General features: G+C 50.4%; 1 protein-coding gene across 3 annotated transcripts in view; it reads right to left on the bottom strand.

The window, feature by feature from the left end:
• Nucleotides 1-6,141: 6,141 nt before the first annotated feature.
• The window catches only part of ZBTB40 (zinc finger and BTB domain containing 40), an 82,895-nt gene continuing 69,523 nt past the window's right edge, over nucleotides 6,142-19,513 (bottom strand). For all 3 annotated transcript variants that reach the window (XM_068539113.1, XM_068539115.1, XM_068539114.1), the window contains 6 exons: nucleotides 18,743-18,907; nucleotides 15,980-16,194; nucleotides 14,593-14,755; nucleotides 13,803-13,889; nucleotides 12,347-12,573; nucleotides 6,142-10,532 (listed from right to left, as the gene is read on the bottom strand). In XM_068539113.1, coding sequence (XP_068395214.1) covers nucleotides 10,338-10,532; nucleotides 12,347-12,573; nucleotides 13,803-13,889; nucleotides 14,593-14,755; nucleotides 15,980-16,194; nucleotides 18,743-18,907 — 1,052 coding nt within the window. In that variant the 3' untranslated portion in view covers nucleotides 6,142-10,337. The remainder of the gene's footprint in view (nucleotides 10,533-12,346; nucleotides 12,574-13,802; nucleotides 13,890-14,592; nucleotides 14,756-15,979; nucleotides 16,195-18,742; nucleotides 18,908-19,513) is intronic.

Genomic DNA, 19,513 nt, shown 5'->3' with positions numbered 1-19,513 from the left:
TGCATTTAAGATTGTGGTAGGCTTTTTAAAAAATGTGTTTGAGGCCAGTGCATTCTACTACAATAGTTGTCAGAAAGCCACAGACACACAAAGGTGAGCCTGTCCCCTCAAAGCATGCTTGGCCCCCGCCGCCCCCCTCCTGTGTGGGCAGTGGCTGGTGCCCAGGCGGCGTGCTCAGTGCAATGTCTTCTCAAGGACAGGACAGGGAGAGGGCTTCCTGGCTGCCTCCATGGCACCTTCTAACTTCAGTTTAGCTCTGGTCTAGAGCTGGAGAGAAACAGGAGCAAGAACTGGGCATTTTGTGTTTATACCAGCGTGACTCTTCCAGCAAGAGGTTACCCAGCTTGGACAAGTTTCTCAACCCTACCCTTTTGAGCATCAACGTGCTCGTCTGTGAAACGGGATAACAGTAACGTCACTGGGGAGGAATTAGCAGGATCAGTCACGATGGAGGTAGAGCCCCTGGTACAATAAACGGTGTAGACAACGACGAGGATGAAGATGGGGGGGCACAGAGCAGCGATGGCACTAACCATACAAGTGTAAAGCAAGGGACAGCCTTACTGAACGAAACTAAGTGTTCTGAGCCCTGCAGCCAATGTCTACCACTCACTCACGTGCACCTCCCTCCTGACACGGCACCGGGGGAAAGGTCATGGGTGTCGGAGTCTGACAGACCTGGGTTTGAATTTAGGCTCAGCCACTTCCCATATGACGCTCATCCCTGGGCCTCCAGCTAGTTCTGTGCCATCCAGACGATACCCACTAGCCGCACATGACTATTTAAATTAAAATGTAAAATTCGGCTTCTCAGTCACACTGGCCATGTTTGAAGTGCTCAAAGCCACATGTGACTAGTGGTTCCCACATGGCACGGTGCAGAGTAGACCGCTTCCCTCATCACAGGGAGTCCTCTTGGACAGCGCTCACCTGTGCCCTGAATGTGGACGTGGCACCTGCTCGGGGCATGCTGCACACGTGGCCTGGCAGGGCAGAGGGCAACAAGGGGCGCTCAGCCCGTCCCTGCTGCGAGCACTCTGGCTGAGCCCCGAGTCTCCTCACTCACCTGGCCTCAGCTGTGCTCTTTCCTGCAGCATGGATGTAATGCCGGGCCCAGCTGCTCTGACTGCATTTCTGCTACTGACTTACCATGTGACCAAGTGATGTCACCTCCTGGAACTTCAATTTCTTCATTTGCAAACTAATAATTCATGCCCCTCCAGCCTCAGAGCAATGTTGCCAGTCAAGCAAGTAAATGATTGCAAGTGCTCTGAAATGTGGGGACTATAGAGTCGCAGGGACAGCACAGTGAGATGGGGAAAGCCTCCATCTGGTGTCAAAACCGGATTGCAATCCCACTTATCACTAGCTGAGGACCCTTAAGTCCTCAGAGGAGGCCGCGTCTAAATTCCTTCACTGTAAAAGGGTAACAATGAAGATACTGTAAACTTTCATGTTACCGTGAGGATCAGTGATGGATCTGAAAGCAGCAGAGTGCTACTCAAGAGCAAGGCATTATGGGACCGCTGCTCCTGTACAAAACGAGGGGGGCCCAGCTGAGCCAAGCATCTGCCACCTCCACTCCTTTCTGTGCTCCACCTGCCTGAGAGCCCTGCTCCCACCAGGTGAAACCTCTCCTGCTCCAAGCCAAGAGACCAGGTTGGGACAGAAATGGGGGCACCAAATGGGTCAAGACAGCCTGTTCCGCTGATGCCAGAACAAGACACCGAGCCCGCTTGGGCCACACGGCCAGGTCACATCTAGGAAGTCCGCTTACATCTGTGACATGTCCCTCGGGCTCTCACCTTGATCTCGCTTCAGGCGGCTCCGAGGTGCAGCAGGGAGCCGCATAAGGAGCACGGTCCCAGGCACCCAGACCCCAGCGCTGCTCCTGGGTTTGCTGCTCACCAGTCATACAGCAGGTGTTCCCTGGACACCAGACAGGTGCCAGACACCAAGGAAATGGGGGATGGAGAGATGGCTAATCCCGGGCCCTGCCCTCCAGGGACCCTGTCCGGCTGGCCCTCTTTTTCATCTTCCACTCCCTCACAGAAGTCCACCCTACCTGAGCTTCAGAAGCATCCAGTGGGGTCTCTACACTGGGACAGGGACCACCCGAGGCTTTGGGTCCCTTGATAACACGAGTGGTATCATTTTTATTGAGCACTTCCTACATGCTATGATATACACCAGAGTCTTACATGTGTTCCTTTTAATCTCCACAATTCTTAGAGTTTTTATTACCTCCAATTTACAGATAAGAAAAAAAATATCAAGGTAAAGAAAAGTTAACGTGCCCAAAGCACACATCTAACAAGGGACAGAGCAGGGATTTGAACTCAGATCTGAATACTCTAAAACAGTACCCTGAACCACTGCATTTTACATTGTCTTCTGATCCTGTATTCTCCAATGAAATGATTGCTGTTCTAGAAAACATTTTTTTCCTTCAGGAGCCCAGGATAAGAGGAGAGATGGGGAAGGCAGAGAGGCCAAGATGCTTCCCTGAGCTGCCTGGTGGGGAACCACCCTCACCCACTTGGGCCAGGCCCAGTGCTGGGCTCAGTGGGAGCCGAGGCAGGACCTGTAGCTGTCCTCTGACTCTAAGGAAGAGCCCCGCCCGAGCCGTCAAGGGTCGACTGAGGATGGGTGACACTGTGAGGGGCAGTGGGGCCCCCAAAAGTGACAGTTCCTAGGCCACAAACAATCCAGTCCCCAAACAAGGCAAAGAACACGACTCTTGCTGCTACTGGACACATTTCCAGCTGAGAAAAGCAGAGTTTCAGGCCTGGCGGGCTGTCTCGGGCAGGATGGATAGAGGGGAAGAGGAAGGAGAGAGGAGGTTGGGAGATGTGGTAGGTCCACGACAACAGTCCAGGTGGCACAGACCCGTGGCTGAAGGACTGGGAAGTATGGCTGCCTAGGTATTTTCTGGCTACCTGGGTATTAAGCAAGAAATGCTTGAATGTGGCTTGGTGTTTAAGAAGAGCAAGCTCTGGAGGCAGGCAGCCTGGATCACATCCCAGCTGTGCAGCTCACTGGCCACTTAACTGTCAAGTGGCTTTTCTGGTGTAGGTTTCCTTGCCTGTAACGTGGGGTAACAACAGTATCTACATCATGGTGTTGGTGAAATAAAAATTACATAAAGCTCTTTGTCCAGTATCCAACACGTAGTAAGCACCTAATAACAGTTATCATGAGAATATTTCTCAAAAATATTAATCTTCCCCCCAAAGAAAAAGACAAAAATAAAAAAGAAACACAGCATTTATAGGTATTTAGGTCGTGCGTTCGGACTGGCGTGGTGTTCTTTTTTTTTTTTTAATACTTATTTATTTGGTTGTGCCGGGTCTTAGTTGTGTTAGGCGGGCTCCTTAGTTGCGGCTCACCAGCTCCTTAGTTGCGGCGCACGGGCTCCTTAGTTGTGGCATGCAAACTTTTAGTTGTGGCTTGCATGTGGGATCTAGTTCCCTGACTAGGATTGAACCTGGGCCCCCTGCATTGGGAGCACGGAGTCTTATCCATTGTGCCACCAGGTAAGTCCCAGGAATGGTGTTTTTGGTACTTGTTTCTCATATACACAATCCTTGCCTGGCCAACCAGGTTAACAGTCCCCTAGAAGCAGACATCACACACTATTTTAGCCTGATATGGCCCCAACCTCTACAGCATTGGGCATGGGTCCATGCACATAATAGGACCTCAGAGACTCCAGAACTTTAGGACTAAAAGACACCTGCTGTGCCAGGCTGTGTGTGTGTGTGTGTGTGTGTGTGTGTGTGTGTGTGTGTGTGTGTGTGTGTGTGTGTGTGTGTGTGTGTTAACTAAAAGGATAACGCACAGTTCTTGCCCTTGAAAGGGTCACAGTTTAGCGAGGGAGGATCTTAAATCATCCTGTGACAATCTAATAATCCCATGCTCCCAAACCCACACGCACTCTTACCTGACATCTCTCTCACCGCCCCCACAGTCATGCATGCATGCACATTTCCCCTCAGTTCCCTGGGCTCACAGGCAGCTCTAGCCCTGGCCTCGCTGGAAATGCTAGCTTTGGTCTGGACCGTGCGTGGAGCACAGAGGTTTCAACCTTAAATGGAGTGAAAAGCCGTTTGGCCCCGTGCCAGCCTCATGGGTCCCCTTCCCCACCCCCTGCCCATTTTTATCAGACCCTCCTGATGGCAGGTCTATGAAATCTCCCCTGGAGAGGGCTGTGAGTCCCTGGACTGATGTGTTTGATCAGCTGTTTCTAGTCTGCGCTGGGGGAACGAGTGCAAGAAGAGCCGGCAGGAGTGGTGTTTGATCAGAAAAGCTGGGAAGCTCTGGGCCCAGCTAGCTGCTGTTAGCCTTCTGCTACGCTCTCCTCAGAGGACAAAGAAAGGAGGATGTTCTGATGGACCAGCCCACAGGTAACCTGGGGAACCTGCTCGCCGGCCGGGGTGAGAGGTGGAGGCTGGGCCCTGCCTAAGCGCATGAGGGCTGCTGGGAGGAGCACTGCTCGCTCCTGGCCGAACGGCAACAACATCGACCGGGCTCCCCAGGCTCACTGTCTGGTGCCAGGCATGTCAGGGAGACAAGCGTCTAGTGGACGTGGGACCTCTGCTCTGGTAGCACTGTGTGACAGAGCGGAGGATGGGACAGATGCACGAGGAAAAGCCTGGAGAACGTCCACCAGAAGGTGAGCTCAGCTTCCAAGCCCATGTCCTAGATCCTCTCTTCTCAGTGAAACCTTGAGGCCTGGAGTGTTTCCCAACAAAGGTCTAGGATGAGTCCACATTGAGCCATAAGCTATTTCTCTTTTTTTCACCCAAACACATGCCCGAGTACCAGCTCGTGGAGGGGAAGATAAACAATGAATCTGAAAGCTCCAGAGGCAAGGTAGGAAGGCCGGAAATCATCACAAACGTAGTGCTTCCATTTCCCTCGCTCTCACTGGATGTGCTCCCGCCTGACATCCAGTCTGTGTCTTTCCTCAGACATGACCCCTCAGCTGTGGCACCAAGGAGCTCTGAGAGTCCGGCTCCAATCCAGGAGGTCCTGTCCCCCTCTTAGCACCGTCCACCCTGGCCTGGGACAGAGGCTCTGGGTTATTATATATAATGCAGCCCAGAGAGCTCCATCTGACCTTGGTCTGGGGCTCCCCTAGCCTCCACCCCAGGCCCTCTATCTTAGGATACATCAGGCATCCTCCTTTCCTGCCCTTCTCTGCCCTCTTCCCTCAAGTTCTTTTAAAGTATTCGAAACATTAACAGACATCATCTATGAAGCATCTATACTGTTAGCCATTTTACAAACGTTGACTATCCTCCTCAACAGTCATCATTAGGGACGACTAGCCCAAGGTCATAGTCTGTTTAGAGGTGGGGCTGGGAAGCTCCCCAGCCCGTGCACTTTGCACCGCGCTGCTCTGCCTCTTGCAGCCAGCCCCCTGGCCCAGGCTTAAGATAACTACACCACCAGGGAATCGCTCGGCCCATTTCCTACCTCTGCTCAATCACTCCTGACCCACAGCAGCACTTCACCTCTGTACACACGCACTTTCATGGCCGGAGCTCAGCTGCCTGGGACACTCTCAGGATTATTGCTCCAGATACGACAGCCCCAGCCCCTCTCTCCAAAGACACCACTTAGGCGGAAAGGTATACTTCCTAAAGGCCCTGTGGGCTCTGGGCAAGGGTCAGGACTGTCCCAGGAGAAGTGAGCAGAATCACCCCCAGCCCTGCCTCAGGGCGGACCTGAGCTTAGGGGGTTGCAGGATATGACGCCCCCGCCCCGGCCTTACCTGCAGGACTCTTACTGCAGAAATTATGTGCATCCTATCCGTGTGTCTGCCTCTCTTGTCTCCTTGTTGGTTGTCAGCAACATGACACTTTCAGCTGTTCACCATGAAAAGTTTCTGCTTATTTTATAGTTATCTGCTGAGCACTTTGTACTTTGGGGGCAGTTGAGATTCAAGAGATAAATGAAAAGTGCTGTTATAAAGATCCCTAAGGATGCAGACAGAGAGAGGAAGATGAGAGACACGTAAAGGTGCAGGAATGAACAATCTTCCCAGTGCTAGAAAATGTAGGGAATGGCTGACCTGTATGTGAAGGACTTTATTAATTACAACTAAAATTTTCAACACCAAATTTCAAACACCAAACATTAAATCTAGCCTTTTAATTAGTACTACAATTCTGTGGGGTAAATACAATAATCTCCTCCATTTGTGAACAGGAGCTGGAAGGAGGGAGCTCAGAGAGGATAAGTATCTCACCAAGGTCACACAGTCATAAAGTGGCATAGCTGGGATGTACCCAGGTTGGACACCAAAGCCTGTCTCTGAAACCCTGCACCACACTTGCTCCCTGGGAACGAGGGTTTAGAAAAATGAGACTCCACACGACCGGAGAGTTTTTTGTCCTTCCCAGGCCATGCTAACATGGCTCGCAGGTACACGATAGCCCCTAGGAAACCAGGCCTATCAAGCCTGGTCCCATCTGACAGCTGCCCAGAACCAAAGAGAAAACAGGTTTATGGCATCACAGCCCATTTGAAACTCATGCAGCATAACTTTTTTCAAAGTACATATTTTATTTACATAGAGTAGTGCAAGTTGAACACGAATAATGGTTTGTAATCCAATTGAAACAGCCATCGTGTGCTGGCTGACCTGGCCTGACATGTGTACCCTGTCCTGACCATGGGTGGTAGCAGGTGTGACTGGCCTTTGTAAGGGAAATGATGCAACATTTCCATGACTTGGAAGCAATCTAAATTAGCTGATGGGATAATTTTTTTTTTTTTTTTTTTTCAACAATGTAATCCCCGAAGCACAGCAACTTCTCCCTTCCTTACAGGCCAAGTCATAGGTATAGCAAGTTTCTGAGTTCTGGCTGTGCTTCTGAGCTTTTGGCCCAAGTCCTACCAGCCCCAAGGTTTTCCATGGCAACAAAATACTCCCTTCAACCCCTAATTTTTCTTTCACTCCCACTTTCTCCCTATTTCCCAAGTATCCCTGCAATACACTAGGCCAAGCGGAGCAGGGCAGGGGCTGCTGAAGTCTTCCTTTGGGAGGACTGATTAAAGCATCCCGTGATTTTCTCCACCACTGTCCAACTTCCTAGTCCCAATTTAATAGAAATATTGCTTGTCCCCTAGAACCATGCCAGGTAAGGCTGGCAGTTCCTCCAACCCTTAGTCAATTCGTAGATCTCAGGCACATGAGAGTTAAATCCCCCACCCCATATTATTAATAAGTAATCAGCCTATGGTGACCGCGACATCACCTGGGGTAGAGAAACTCTTTGGGCCCATCTCATCTTTCTCCTCGATTTACACCATGAGCAGAGAACAGGGCCCTTGTCTCCCCATCTACCCCTGTTTGACTGGATCGATTTCACCCTCAGTCCTCGACTCTCAGGGCTCTTCCCTGGGGGATGAAGCTGAAATACATTCCATGGCTGGTGGGAGGGGAGAGTCAGACAGCTTCCTCAGAGAGGACTTGAATGACCAGGGAACCTGGCATTCACACTGTAGACTGTGGCACTTGCTGGACTCAGGCTTTATAAAATAAACAAGTCTCTGGCCCTTTGCTGCCCCTCAGGCTCTGCTCACACACTTGCACAGTCCCCTCTTCCCAGGGCGATCCTCGCTCTTGAGCCATCTACTTGCTGTCTGTCTCACTCACCGGGCATGGGCAAATGCCGTTCCGTAAGTGAGCCCCACGGAATCAGACTCCAGCTTGGAATCTGTCTGCCCTTTCCTCCTCACCAGGTGTTTTACAAGCTCTGGGAGCAGAGAAGAGTTGGGGTCTTACTGAATAAATATGCGTTCCAAGAAGTCCACAGACTCCTCTACACCACTGCCAGTGCCCCCAGGGTTCAGCCCTGAGGCCACAAGGGCAGCACCACAGCAACAAGGCAGAGACCACCACTGCCACACGAGAGCAAGTGATGTGGACAAGGGGACCCCGATAACATGTCCTCCGTGGCAGCAATTCAGAAGGTCTCTTGGGCAGAAGTGGGAGAAAAGAATAAAATGGCCAAGTAGGGCTAGAAAAAGTCTTCCTACAACAAAATCCATGCTCGGGCGTCTCTAGGGCGCAGCACTGTGAAATCGCTGTTGATGCAGCAGCTTCCGAGGTCCACTCGGAGCAGAGACGAAAGTCAGGACGGACCCTTCCCTCATGTTGACCAGAACCAGCCCAGGCCTCGTGCTCCTGCTGGTTGTGCCGCGGGGTGAGAGTGCAGCTGGCAGCATACCCACTGCTCTGTCTGCTCTTGGCAAAGTGAGTTGTGAGTCTGGTGATTCTGAAGAAAACCAGTGTCCTGCCACGGTCTGGGTCTCCACCAGAAACCTGAGAAAGGGTGCCTCAGTACTTGAAAAGATCTGGAAGTTGGGTTTAAAGCTTATAGCTTTCTTTATTCAGAAGACTTTTTAAAAAGAAAAATCACTTTCCCCTACAGGTCCTCAGCAATTAATTTTTAAATTTATTTTGTTTTTTTGGCTGGAAGAAGTTTTGATAACGCTGCGATTCCCACCCACCCATGCATTCTTATGTGCCGGGCTTGGCCTCCATGCCCTGTAAGCAGGGCTGCTCCACTCTTTCAATGGGTTTTATCTGGTGCCAAGGGGAGATTCGGTGCCATCTCATCACTTGCTGATCGAGAGCAATCCCGGTCTGACAGCTCACAGAACTGAAAAACCTTAAGAAGACAGAGACGGCCTTGGCAGAAGCAGTGAGGGCCTCACAGGGAGGCAAAGTCTTAGAGGTTTGAGCACCATCTTCTGGTCAGTTATTGGCCTTTGAAAACTTCATTTACTTCAGAATGGGACGATCCCTGAGCTGACAAGCTCAAGTGATTTGCACATGAAATGAGCACACAACTGGAGGCGGGGTGAGCTGGCCCAGCTGCCTGCACAGAGCAGGATGGAGGCCAGCAGACACACTGGCCAGTGTTAAGGTCCCACCTTCTGCCCTTCCAGCAACGTGTGATGGCGACAGAAGTACCGACCATGACCCAGATCGACCCCTCCCCTGCTGGTACCTGGTGATGTGAAATGTGCTTAGAAAGAAGGGGTGGCCTTGTCTTCTGCCAGCCTGTATTTTGAGGGTGAGTGATCAAACTGGGCAGTACCTTCTGCAGGGGGTCAACCACACAAGGTGGCAGGGAGCCGCGCTGGGTGTGTAAACACTGCCCTAGCAGACGTCAACCTTCTGCCATCAAGGAAAGGAAGATAAATGCTAGTCATTCCCTCCATCTAACTGCACTTCATAATGGATTCCATAAACCATTAATTACCAGATTATATTTTAGGAACTGAAGATGAAAAAGCTTTGTAAAATTCAGACTCCAAAGGATCACTGACCTGCAGTCATAGTGGCAGCCGGAAAGAGCTCAGACAACAGGCTACTCACAGGCAGGGAAGACCCTGGCAGGAGGAAGACTCAGGCACCACCACGGCGCTACTCCACCTGGCGCAGGTTCACTGCTACGTTACACGTATCACGTGCTCCTCAGGGAGGGGACGAGGCCTCCAGGTTGGGTAGAAGCTTTAGGCTTTGATTAGGGAAAGGGGATTGAGGACACCACAGAAAAGCTGTGGGAACCAGCCTCAGGTGCAGAACACCATGAAGAGTCTCCTGGAAAGGCAGAGACGGTTTGCAGCTAGATGGCCTCACTGAACACTCCCAGAAGAAACACGCCAAAGGCTTCGTTTTGGGAATGGCTGACTGTACTGACGAGGTGGGACTCAGCATGGAAATGAAGCCGTCCTGCGTCAGCATGCTGTTACCTGTCCTACTGCCACCATGACGGGGGCTGGAAGGACGACAGACGTGAGGAAGGGGCCGAGTGTGCTCAAGGCTGGGAGTCCCCAGATGGTCTGATGGCGCTCTTCTCTCAGTTTTAAATGGCCAGAAGGCACTGGCGGCGCCCGCAGCCCCACTCTGTGCGCCACTGCCCTGCACTGAACTGCCGCTCTGCACGCTGAGGGCTGCCAGCACATCACACCGCTCTGGTTGCTCTGGTCACCAGCTCTTATCCCACTGCCCTTTCAGGGTCTGTTTCAGAAGCTATACTCCGCTTGGGGATGGACAGTGTCAGAGAGGCCACAGCAGCAGGCCTGCGAGGAAAAGGCCTGCCTGCTACGGAGGGCGGTCGTGTTGGTGTTGATGACTCAGACTTGGTTTTATGAGAACCATGATGCTTCTGTCCATTTCCCAAGTGAGACCACTTAGGTTGGCGCTAAGCTAAGATGCTCAGTACTCAGGACACCGAGGGAGGAAGGGCAAAAGGCAAGTGGGGAGCATCCTCTCTACTGCAAACGGAGGACCCTCCACGGTGAGCAGCCACTCACTTGGCCTCCCCACAGATTAGGGTCACGGTACCGTCTAGCAAGTCCTCCACGGTCACTGCCACAAGCTCAGAGCTGGTCTGGGATGTCTGTGAATCTGGCAATGTCACAAACACCTGCGAACCAGCAAGCTGGGTCTCCTCCAAAGTGATCACCTGCTCCGTCTGGGCCACCGGCTCTGGGGTTTGGATCACCTGAAAGGGAAAGACCGTGAGGCTGCTCTGGGCAGTGTCCACAGTTGGCTCCCCAGAATTTACATGGTTTTCATCTCACGCTGTAATGATGATATTCATGTTTTCACCTGAGGAGAGCAGTTACATGTGCTTAATGGGAAGGGGCAAGTCTAACACACCAGTGATGCAAAAGAGAAGGCAGGCAAACAATTTAAGTAACTCTGTGTGCCAAATTGCTATAATGTAGCTCAGTGTGCCACCTCAGGGTGCCTGGACTCTATGATTACACACCAGTGAACGCGGGCTCAGTTTCTCACACTGGGTTTTCCTCTCTTGAGGATTACACTGCAGAAGTAAGTGCCGTGTGAAAGGAATGCTACTGAATCAAAGTGGTTTGTGTCATGCTTGAACCATGGAAATGGGAATGGTTTACCAGAAGCCTCGGGTTGCCAAAGGTGGCGTGTCTGGACCTTGATCAGGCTAAGAGCCTTACTTGGAGGCTACGTGGCTACAGAGCTAATGGCTACAGGAAGAAGAACGGGTAGACAAAATGTGGCTTCTGTCAGCTCCCTCACGCAGCTCACCAGCCTGGAGGGCACTGGCTTCTCTCCTCCACAGGCCACACACGCCCCTTCCAAATCTGCAGCATCTGTTAAAGATGACTTTCCCATCTCAGGGAGAACTAGTCTGGTTAAGTACACCCAGTTCCTGCCTGAACCTCCGAGTTGATGTTTCTGAGCCACGGAGCTCGGAACAGCTGGATGTTTTCAATACAGAGCGCCCGCAGAGGGCACAGCAACCCTGGCTCTTGAGAGCTGCCGAGAGCAGAGAGTGCTTTCCACTAGATCTGAGTGGGCAGAAATGGGGACGCCAAGCTCAGCCATGTCTCTGCTGTAGGAGTGAAGAGACCAATTGTGATGTTCAATAAAAAATCATCTAGGATAGCAGTTTTCAAACTGTTTTTCTTTCTTTTTCTTTTAGCAATGGAATCTTTTTTTCGCCCCAAAGGACATCTTACCCAGAATCCTAATATATAAGAAATATAAAAGCAGAGCTGTTCTCAATGAAATGGCAGCAGGATTGGCACCCAGAGGCCTGGCCACCTGCCTTGCCCTCTGCTCCCCACAGAGGCCTGTAAGAACATGGCTATAAGGGGCTGCTCTACGGGACAGGATGGGGGGCGGCCCAGCCAGCTCACGGTTCCTCTCCCGTCCATTCACAAATTACTGTCAATCAACAGAATGGAGTTTCTTTTCCCTTCCTGCCCACCCTCTCTGGAGAAGACGGGAAGAGCAGTAATAGAACTAGAGACACAAAGAGGGGCTGGAGCAAGCGTAGCCTTGAAATATCAGAAGAGGGGGGCTTTTCACCCAGGTAAAGGCGAGAAGCCCAGACGTTCAAATGTGCCCTGTGCCCAGCCCAGAGGAGCTGCCAAAGCATTTCAGCTGAAGGTGGTCTCAACAAAGAGCTCATCTACCCTCCTCCGAGGTTTCCTGCAACTCTCACCACATCCCATGGTGTGCTGCAGAAGGTGAGGGAGGGTGTGAATTGGGAGGAGAGGCCAATGTCATTCTGCTTTTGAAAATTCTCGTTCCAGCTTCCCTCTACTCAGGGGCCATTTCATATGTAGTCACCAGGAGGCTAGAGTTTTCTGTTCTGTTTGGTAAGAGGTCCAGAGAGACTCTTCTGCAAGATCCTCTTGGTCATGAATGTATCACTCACGGGGTCCTTTGAGAGCCCCGGGGAGAAAGGCTAGGTGTCGTGATGGGGCTGCCTCCAGAGAAGCCTCAGGAACCCCGTGTCAGCACCCTCATATCTGATGGCCCCAGAATCACCTGCACCATCTGTGAGGCGGCCGCTTGGCTTTCAGTGCCCGTCACCTTCGGGTGTTCAGACTCCAAGTGACAGTCCAGCTGGGCCTGGGAGGTGAAGAGCTCCCCGCAGAGCTCACAGGGGAAGGTGCTCTCCGACTGCTTGAAGTGCTCAGTGGTGACGTGGTGCTGCAGCGCCCCGGGAAAGCGGAAAGTGGCTGCACAGTACAGACACCGGAACGGCTGCGACCCTGGAGGAGGGGGACAGAGGGAGTGACTGAGGGAAACGAGAGCAGGGAGGGGAGAGGAAGGAGCAAGGGGGGGGGCGAGGAGCACAGGCAGCTCCAGAGGCAGCTCTTCAGCTCCTGTGAGGCCTGGAGCTTGTACAATTTGGGGAGCCCTCTTTAGGAAAACTGATACAAAATTACACATACAGGATTAGGGGCAGATCTTTGGAAGGGTCCCGCCAAGAGAAAGGCTCCAAGGCACAGCTTCATTAGCATCAGATTCAGGCTAAATCTGCCTCTGCCAAAGCCCATTATTCATTCAACTGTAATGATGCTGACAATGTTTATTTCATCAATTCTAAGGAGCACCTTTTAACGTCTCTGAAATGGGATCAATGGCCTCTTACTACTGCTGCAGGCCATGGAGGTTGGGTGTAACTGTCAACAAGTGCACTTGCACGGACATCTAAAGGGACAGCATCAAGACTTGCAGAATGCATGTCCACAGTCTGAAAGAAAATCCCTAAAACAGGAGCAGTGCATGTTTTAAACTCACAGGAAACAAATGGTTTAGGAGGGAGGAGGTAAGGGTTGGATGTTCAGCTACATTCCCAAAGCAGGAATCAGAAGACTAGTTTTGCTAATGCTTGAGAGACCAAAACCACCTTACTGTGCGCTCCCCATCACCAATGCTCTTGATGGTAGAGGGCAACACCATGTGGGATAACACTCACGCCAACAATCTGAACTGAGAGCTACTCTGGGAAGCTGAATTCTTACGTTAATCAACTTATTTCATACGTTTCCTTTGTTTATGTATGCATACAAGAGTGCATAAAATCTACATCAAATTAAGTCCAAAGCAGCACTTAGGATAACCTGCAAACTCTAAGTGATAAGAAAGCATAGTTTAACTGGCAGCAGTTTTTCTTTCGTTATGGTTCATTAAAAATGGTGCCTCTTATATAACTGGCATTTTAGATTTGATAAGATACAGCAGGAACAATGATAATCATGGGTAACGCTTACGAGATGCTTACTGGTGCCAGGCCTAAGTGTTTTCTGTGTACTAACATATTCAATTCTCACGGTTACCCTATGAAGTAGGTACTGCAATCGTCCCTGTTTTGTAGATGAAGAAACTGAGGCACAAGTCAGTTGTTACTTAGCCTGGGTTGCGCAGCTGTAGGTGGTGGAGATGCGACTCATCCCTGGGCGGTGTAGCTCAGAAGCATCTTGGAAGGGGCACTGACCTGAATGCTGGCACTTGATGTGAACCTGCAGCAAAGCTGGCGTGGGGAAGAGCTCCTTACACTGGTCACATTCGTGGAACTTCATATCTGCGAAGCACACGAGGAAAGAAGTGGTGGGAAAGAACAAAAGGAAGATTCTCTGAGCCTGGGGAGTAACAGGGCTGGGGGCGGGGTGATGGCTCACACTTAGTGAGCATCTACTAAGTGCCAGGAACCTCATACCTATGCTACATTAGTGCAATCTGTGGTAAAGAGCGCCAGATCTGGATCCAAATGCCTGGATGCAAAGAGGGTTGTTGTGAGAATTAAAGGAGAAAACACGCATGGGTGCTGAGCATAGTGCCGTGCACTCAGGAAACACTTCATAACTGCGAGCTGCTGTGATTATCCCCCAATTTATCTGCAACACAGGTATGAATAATTGACTTTCTGAAGAAAAGGAAACAGGTTCAGAAAGAGAAGTCACTTGCCAAGGTCACACAGCTAGAGTTAGGATTCCCACCCTGGCCTGTGTGCCACCCTTCCCACGTGCCATGACCAGTCACCACCGAGGCTGGCAGGAGTCACACTGCTCTAGGTCTCCAGTTGCAAGAACTACTGCTACTCAAGCTAGTGCTACTGATGGACTGATGTGGCACTGTCGGTGTGCTGGGGAGGAAGAGGGTGTCACTGCAGCACACCACACTCTAGCACTAGAAGTCGGGATTTAAGGCTGGAACCCGGGACGCTACGTCACCAAGCCCCTTCCACTCCTCAGCCCCCACCCCCAGCCCAGGGCACCCCAATTCACCTGCGTGCTCTGCTTTGATGTGCTTCTTGTGTTCGATGGTGCTGGGAAAGGTTTTGTCACAGGAGCTGCACTGGAGTGACGAGAACTTGGAAGATCGATGGTTCTGAGCAGCAAACACGTCAGGGTGGTGGGTCCGATTGTGGTACCACAAACCAGACAATTGCTAAAAGGAACGTGGCAAATGTTAGGTCTTGGATGTTCTAGCAAGCTGGAGGGTTCACAAAGCCTCATGAGAGAAAAGCGCTCCCAGGGAAGCTTAGGGACCTGCAGTCACGCTCTTACCCACCACAGTGAGTGCTGACATGCGAGGGGACACTGGTGCTCATGGGAACAAGGCACCTGTGTATTTACTGAGGCCACCACAGGGCAGGGCCGGGGCCTTCAGAAACCCATTCCTCACAAGCTTAGGAGGGAGGTGTTAGGCTCTTTCCAGCGACGTGGAAGCTGAGGCACAGAGGGGTGAAGTGACTTGCCCAAGGTCACACGATTAGGAAACAGGAGGACCAGGATTCACACCCTGGCCTTCTGAATGGAGAATCTGTGCTTCACCACTGAGCTGTCTTGCTGCCTGTCAGAGGCCCAGGGCGCAGCAGGGAAACCTGCTGGAGAGGGGCAGGTGCTGTCCCTACTCCGTAAGCCAGTGCCCCCTTCTTCCCGGGTTCCAGAGCAGCGCTGCGACGCTCTCCGTACAATTCCATGGTTTCCTAGAGACCAAGCCCAGGTTTTACCCAGCTCTGTAACCCTAACGTCACAGCACAAGGCTTGGAACAAAGTTAGCTCTCAATTTCTGTTGAGCTGAAATTAGCTGCTGGGTTTCCCTCTCTGTATCCAAATGCTATAGATGCCAGCAAGGGCCATTCTTTTCTCTGTGGTCTTAGAGTTTCTCAAAGAAGTGGTTTCTTTTCAGATCTGTATGGGGTTTCCCTTTAATTACATAGCAAACTCAAAGGTAAAAAAGCAGAGCTCTTCCCCAGGAGTTAAAAAAAACCCCACAAAACACCAATAATTGTGCTAAACAAGATAATTCCAGGTAGTGTTACACACCCCAGTGTCATTCTCACATCCCTCAACACATGGGATCAATAGGTTCTAAAGAATGTAAATATCCAGGGAAAAAGCAGGATTCAGTTCAGGACAAGGCTGAAATCTAAGAGAAGAAGCGCAAGAACTCTTGGCTCCAATTAAAGCTCCCCCACTGAGCCCACTCTGACCAGGTCACCACAGAGGGTCTGAATGACCTATCAGCTGCATTCTTCATGAGAACCAGCCAAATGGTCATATCCTGGAGACAAGAGGTGTTCTGCAAGCCACAAACACGGGGGCCAAGGGAGACCAAAGGGAGAGTGGATGAGGGCCCGGGAAAGGTGCCCGCAGAAGCTGAGCTCACCTGGTAGGCCTTGTTGCAGATCCCACAGCTGAAGGGCTTCCCTCCGACGTGGGTCACCATGTGCCGCTCCAGCATCGAAGGGGCGCTGAAGATCTTCCCACACGTGGGGCAGGGGTGGTACTCCTTGGAGTGCACCTCGTGGATGTGCTTTCGGTGATCCTGCAGAGTCGGGAAGCTCATCCTGCATTTCTTGCAGTCATACGGATCTTCTATGTCTGGTTCCACGAGGAGAGGGAGGGGGACACCACAGGCAACAATCAGTGACAAGTGGTTTTCTGTGTGCAGCTCCAGAAGCAAGACTGTTTAGAGGTCATGCAGGGTGACAGACTCGAAGGACCAGAAATCACTGCATCCATCACCTAACTACTGCCTACCTTCATCCTGGGAGGTGGGGTTCCTCTGAGGCTTCTGGATTAACCACCTCTGAGCATTAGTTTACCTCAATTCCTCATCTTACATCTTACAAGTTAAATTCCATCTTACTACTTTCCAGGGAGTATCACCTTTGTTCTTCCCCTGCCTGAAGTGGGTGTTTTGGGGTTTTCTAATTCTCTATAGAGACTTCCCACATACTCCCCAAAGCATCACTATTTCCTTTTTTGTCAGTAGTACAATGCAGAGGATGAATGCTTCCTTGATCCCCACTTTAGATTCAACAACAAAAACATTTTCATAAGTAATGTTTATTGAGTGCTATATGACATGCGTGTTTTAAGTGCCTACATATATTAAATCACTTAATCCTTCCAATAACCCTATGTGTAGGTTCTACTACCAGTCCTATTTTATAGATTAGGAAGATCAAGGTTTAGAGAGTACCCAATGGCACAAGTATGATATTGCTGAGCTGGGTAACAATCCCAGCTTTCACTCCCAAGGCCATTGGACAAGGTATTGTCCCAAGGCCATTGGACAAGAATACATTTGCCATCCCTGTGGCAGGAAACGTCAGTCTTTTGCTGAAAGTAACGGAAAGTAAAATGTTTGAATAATAAAATCCTTTGCCCACAGAAAGGCCCAGCCCATCAGCCAATCTTGTGCGTGCGCTGATCCAGGTTAATTCAGGGATTCTGACACGCAGCAGCACTCGGCATCATTAACTAGTTTCCCTGTGGACGTGAGCTCTTGAGATCTCAGTTTCACACTATCTTTTAAGATACCCTGAAGGAATTCTCCGTAAGCAATGATGTGATCCTATGAAACAGGCAAGGAACAGTCAATGAGAGAGGGGCCTGCTTTGGGTGATCTGCTCCAAGTCATGGCAAAGTATTTCGGGTCTTCTCTATTCTGAAAATTGATAATGTCTTCCCCTTTCCTGACTTCACGTGATGCTATTGGGAAAAGGAGACTAAAGTGGAATGTCATTTAAAGAGATTGAGAGGACTTCAAAGTTGTGGCATTGGATCCAAGCCAAATCCCACGCACCTGGAAGTCTACTGCAACTGGATCTGCTGGACAACCTTGTAAACTCCTTGGGGGGAGTGGGGGGCAGCACTTTATGTTTTCCTGTATTGCCCAGTGCCCAGCCACATGCTGGGCACATACAAGCTCTGGCCAAGTGCCTTGTTGGCTGGCTGACAACAGGCTTGAAGGTGTTGACAGAAAGCACATGTTTGTGAGATACTGTATTTGCCAACAGCTAGAAACTGGTGTGTGGGGAACAGAGGTAGGGAGGGGAAAAGGGAAGAAGGGTATGCAAGGTGCATGGCATGAAAAAAAAGGGCAGGCTCTTATGGTGACAGATGGCACTGGAGAAGGCTGCTCTTGTCACCAATACTCTCTGGCATTTATTGAGCATTTTCTATGTGGCAGGCATGGAGCTTCATGCTTTACGTGTGATATCTCTTTTATTCTCACAACAGCCCAATGTGGTAGTATCACTATTTTCTCTACCTTACAGAAGGGGCATAAGAGGCTTAAAAAGGTAAAGAAATTTGTCTAAGGCCTCAAAGAAGTAAATGGCAGAGTAGTCAAGGTTCAAGCCCAGACCCGTGTGATTTCAGAGCCCAAGCTCTTAACCACCCTGCTGGGCTGTGCTGATCACACGACTGCTACAACAAGAGCAGCTGAAGATGATGTGACGTGACCAGCGGACGCCTCCTTGGTGATTTCCTGATGATGTGATGAGGAATCACAAAATCTCCTCTTCCTCCCCTGTGTGTGTTGAATGGAAGTGTGTTTTTGTCTGTATCAGTTCTAGTAGAAGGGGACAAAGATGGGGGCAGACCCTACTAACTGGGTGAATACAAGGCATTTGGAAGAGAATGCTGGGCAGAAGGCTTTTAAGGGAGCATGACTAGGGACCACTCACAGTGGTACACATTAACTCAGAAAGTGTCCAGGCTGCTCCTATGGGGAAAGGCAGGTTATGACCATAAGATGAGAGTGGGAGAGGTGGGGTGGGAGTAGGAAAAAGAAGCTCAGCGGACAAATGGAAATATTCTGGTGTTCTGTGAGCCTGTCTGTTATAGAGGCTCTTTCCTTCAAACATAATGGGCCTTCTGTCAGCCAAAAAGAGCCAGGTGGGCTAAAACGGAAGACAAGGAAACAGCCTGGACAGAGAATCACACAATGACACGTTAAAATGGGATTCTTCTTGAAATAGGAATGAGGGACTCTGGCTTTTGCAGGAGAATAGGAGAGGGGAAGGCACTGAATGGGGCCCAGCTCTGGTGGAGTGATGACTTCTGTTATGACTGCTGCGTGCCTTCCCAGCGCCAGGCCTGGTGCTGAGTGCCTAATAGCCACAATCTCAGTACATACTGTGAAAGGTGTGCAGGTGGATGGAGAGGCCATTGGCTTGCCGGAAGCCCTTGCCGCAGTCTCTGCAGACATATGGCTTGTCCCCGGTGTGGGTCCTCACGTGGCGGGACAGCTCAATGGACTGGGCAAACACAGCGTCACAGTACTGGCACGCATACATTTTTCCTGGAAATATACATGAGTTTATTAGAGGCAGCACTAAACGTTCATAAAAACAAAATCACATTCTAAGGCACACAGCAGGGAAATATAATCTGGGAGATGACAGTAAAACATGAGGCAATTTGTAATACACTGGGTGAGAGGTCTGAGCCATCCTATCAGATGGCACCTCACAAACACAGGTGATCACACAGAGAGGGTATCAGTGTCTCCCTACCCTGAGGGATAAGGACACAGTTCTCATCACACAAGACTAGCCATCTGTTAATCTGGCCACTACAAGTATGCAAGAGCTCATTCCATTCCCAGGAAACAGATATATCCTTGAGCCCAGAAATACGTGAGTCTGGATCCCTTGAAAAACATACAGGGCAGAAATGCAACTGCACATAAAAATGACAGACATGGATTCAGAAAAGAATGAAAGCTTTCTGCCAGCGACTTGCTATAAAGATTCTCTTGGCTTCTCTATTTTCTCATGCACTAATGAAAATACAATGACCAGACTGCCAGAGAGTATTAGAAAATACCGGTAAAGAGCAAGTCTGGAAAATTGGCATTTGTAAAAAAATGCTAGACCAAATGTACCTTCAATCTCCCTTATGGGCC

Source organism: Eschrichtius robustus, chromosome 3, assembly GCF_028021215.1.
Source record: "Eschrichtius robustus isolate mEscRob2 chromosome 3, mEscRob2.pri, whole genome shotgun sequence".
NCBI lineage: Eukaryota > Metazoa > Chordata > Mammalia > Artiodactyla > Eschrichtiidae > Eschrichtius > Eschrichtius robustus.
This window is presented reverse-complemented; position numbering and strand designations above follow the sequence as displayed.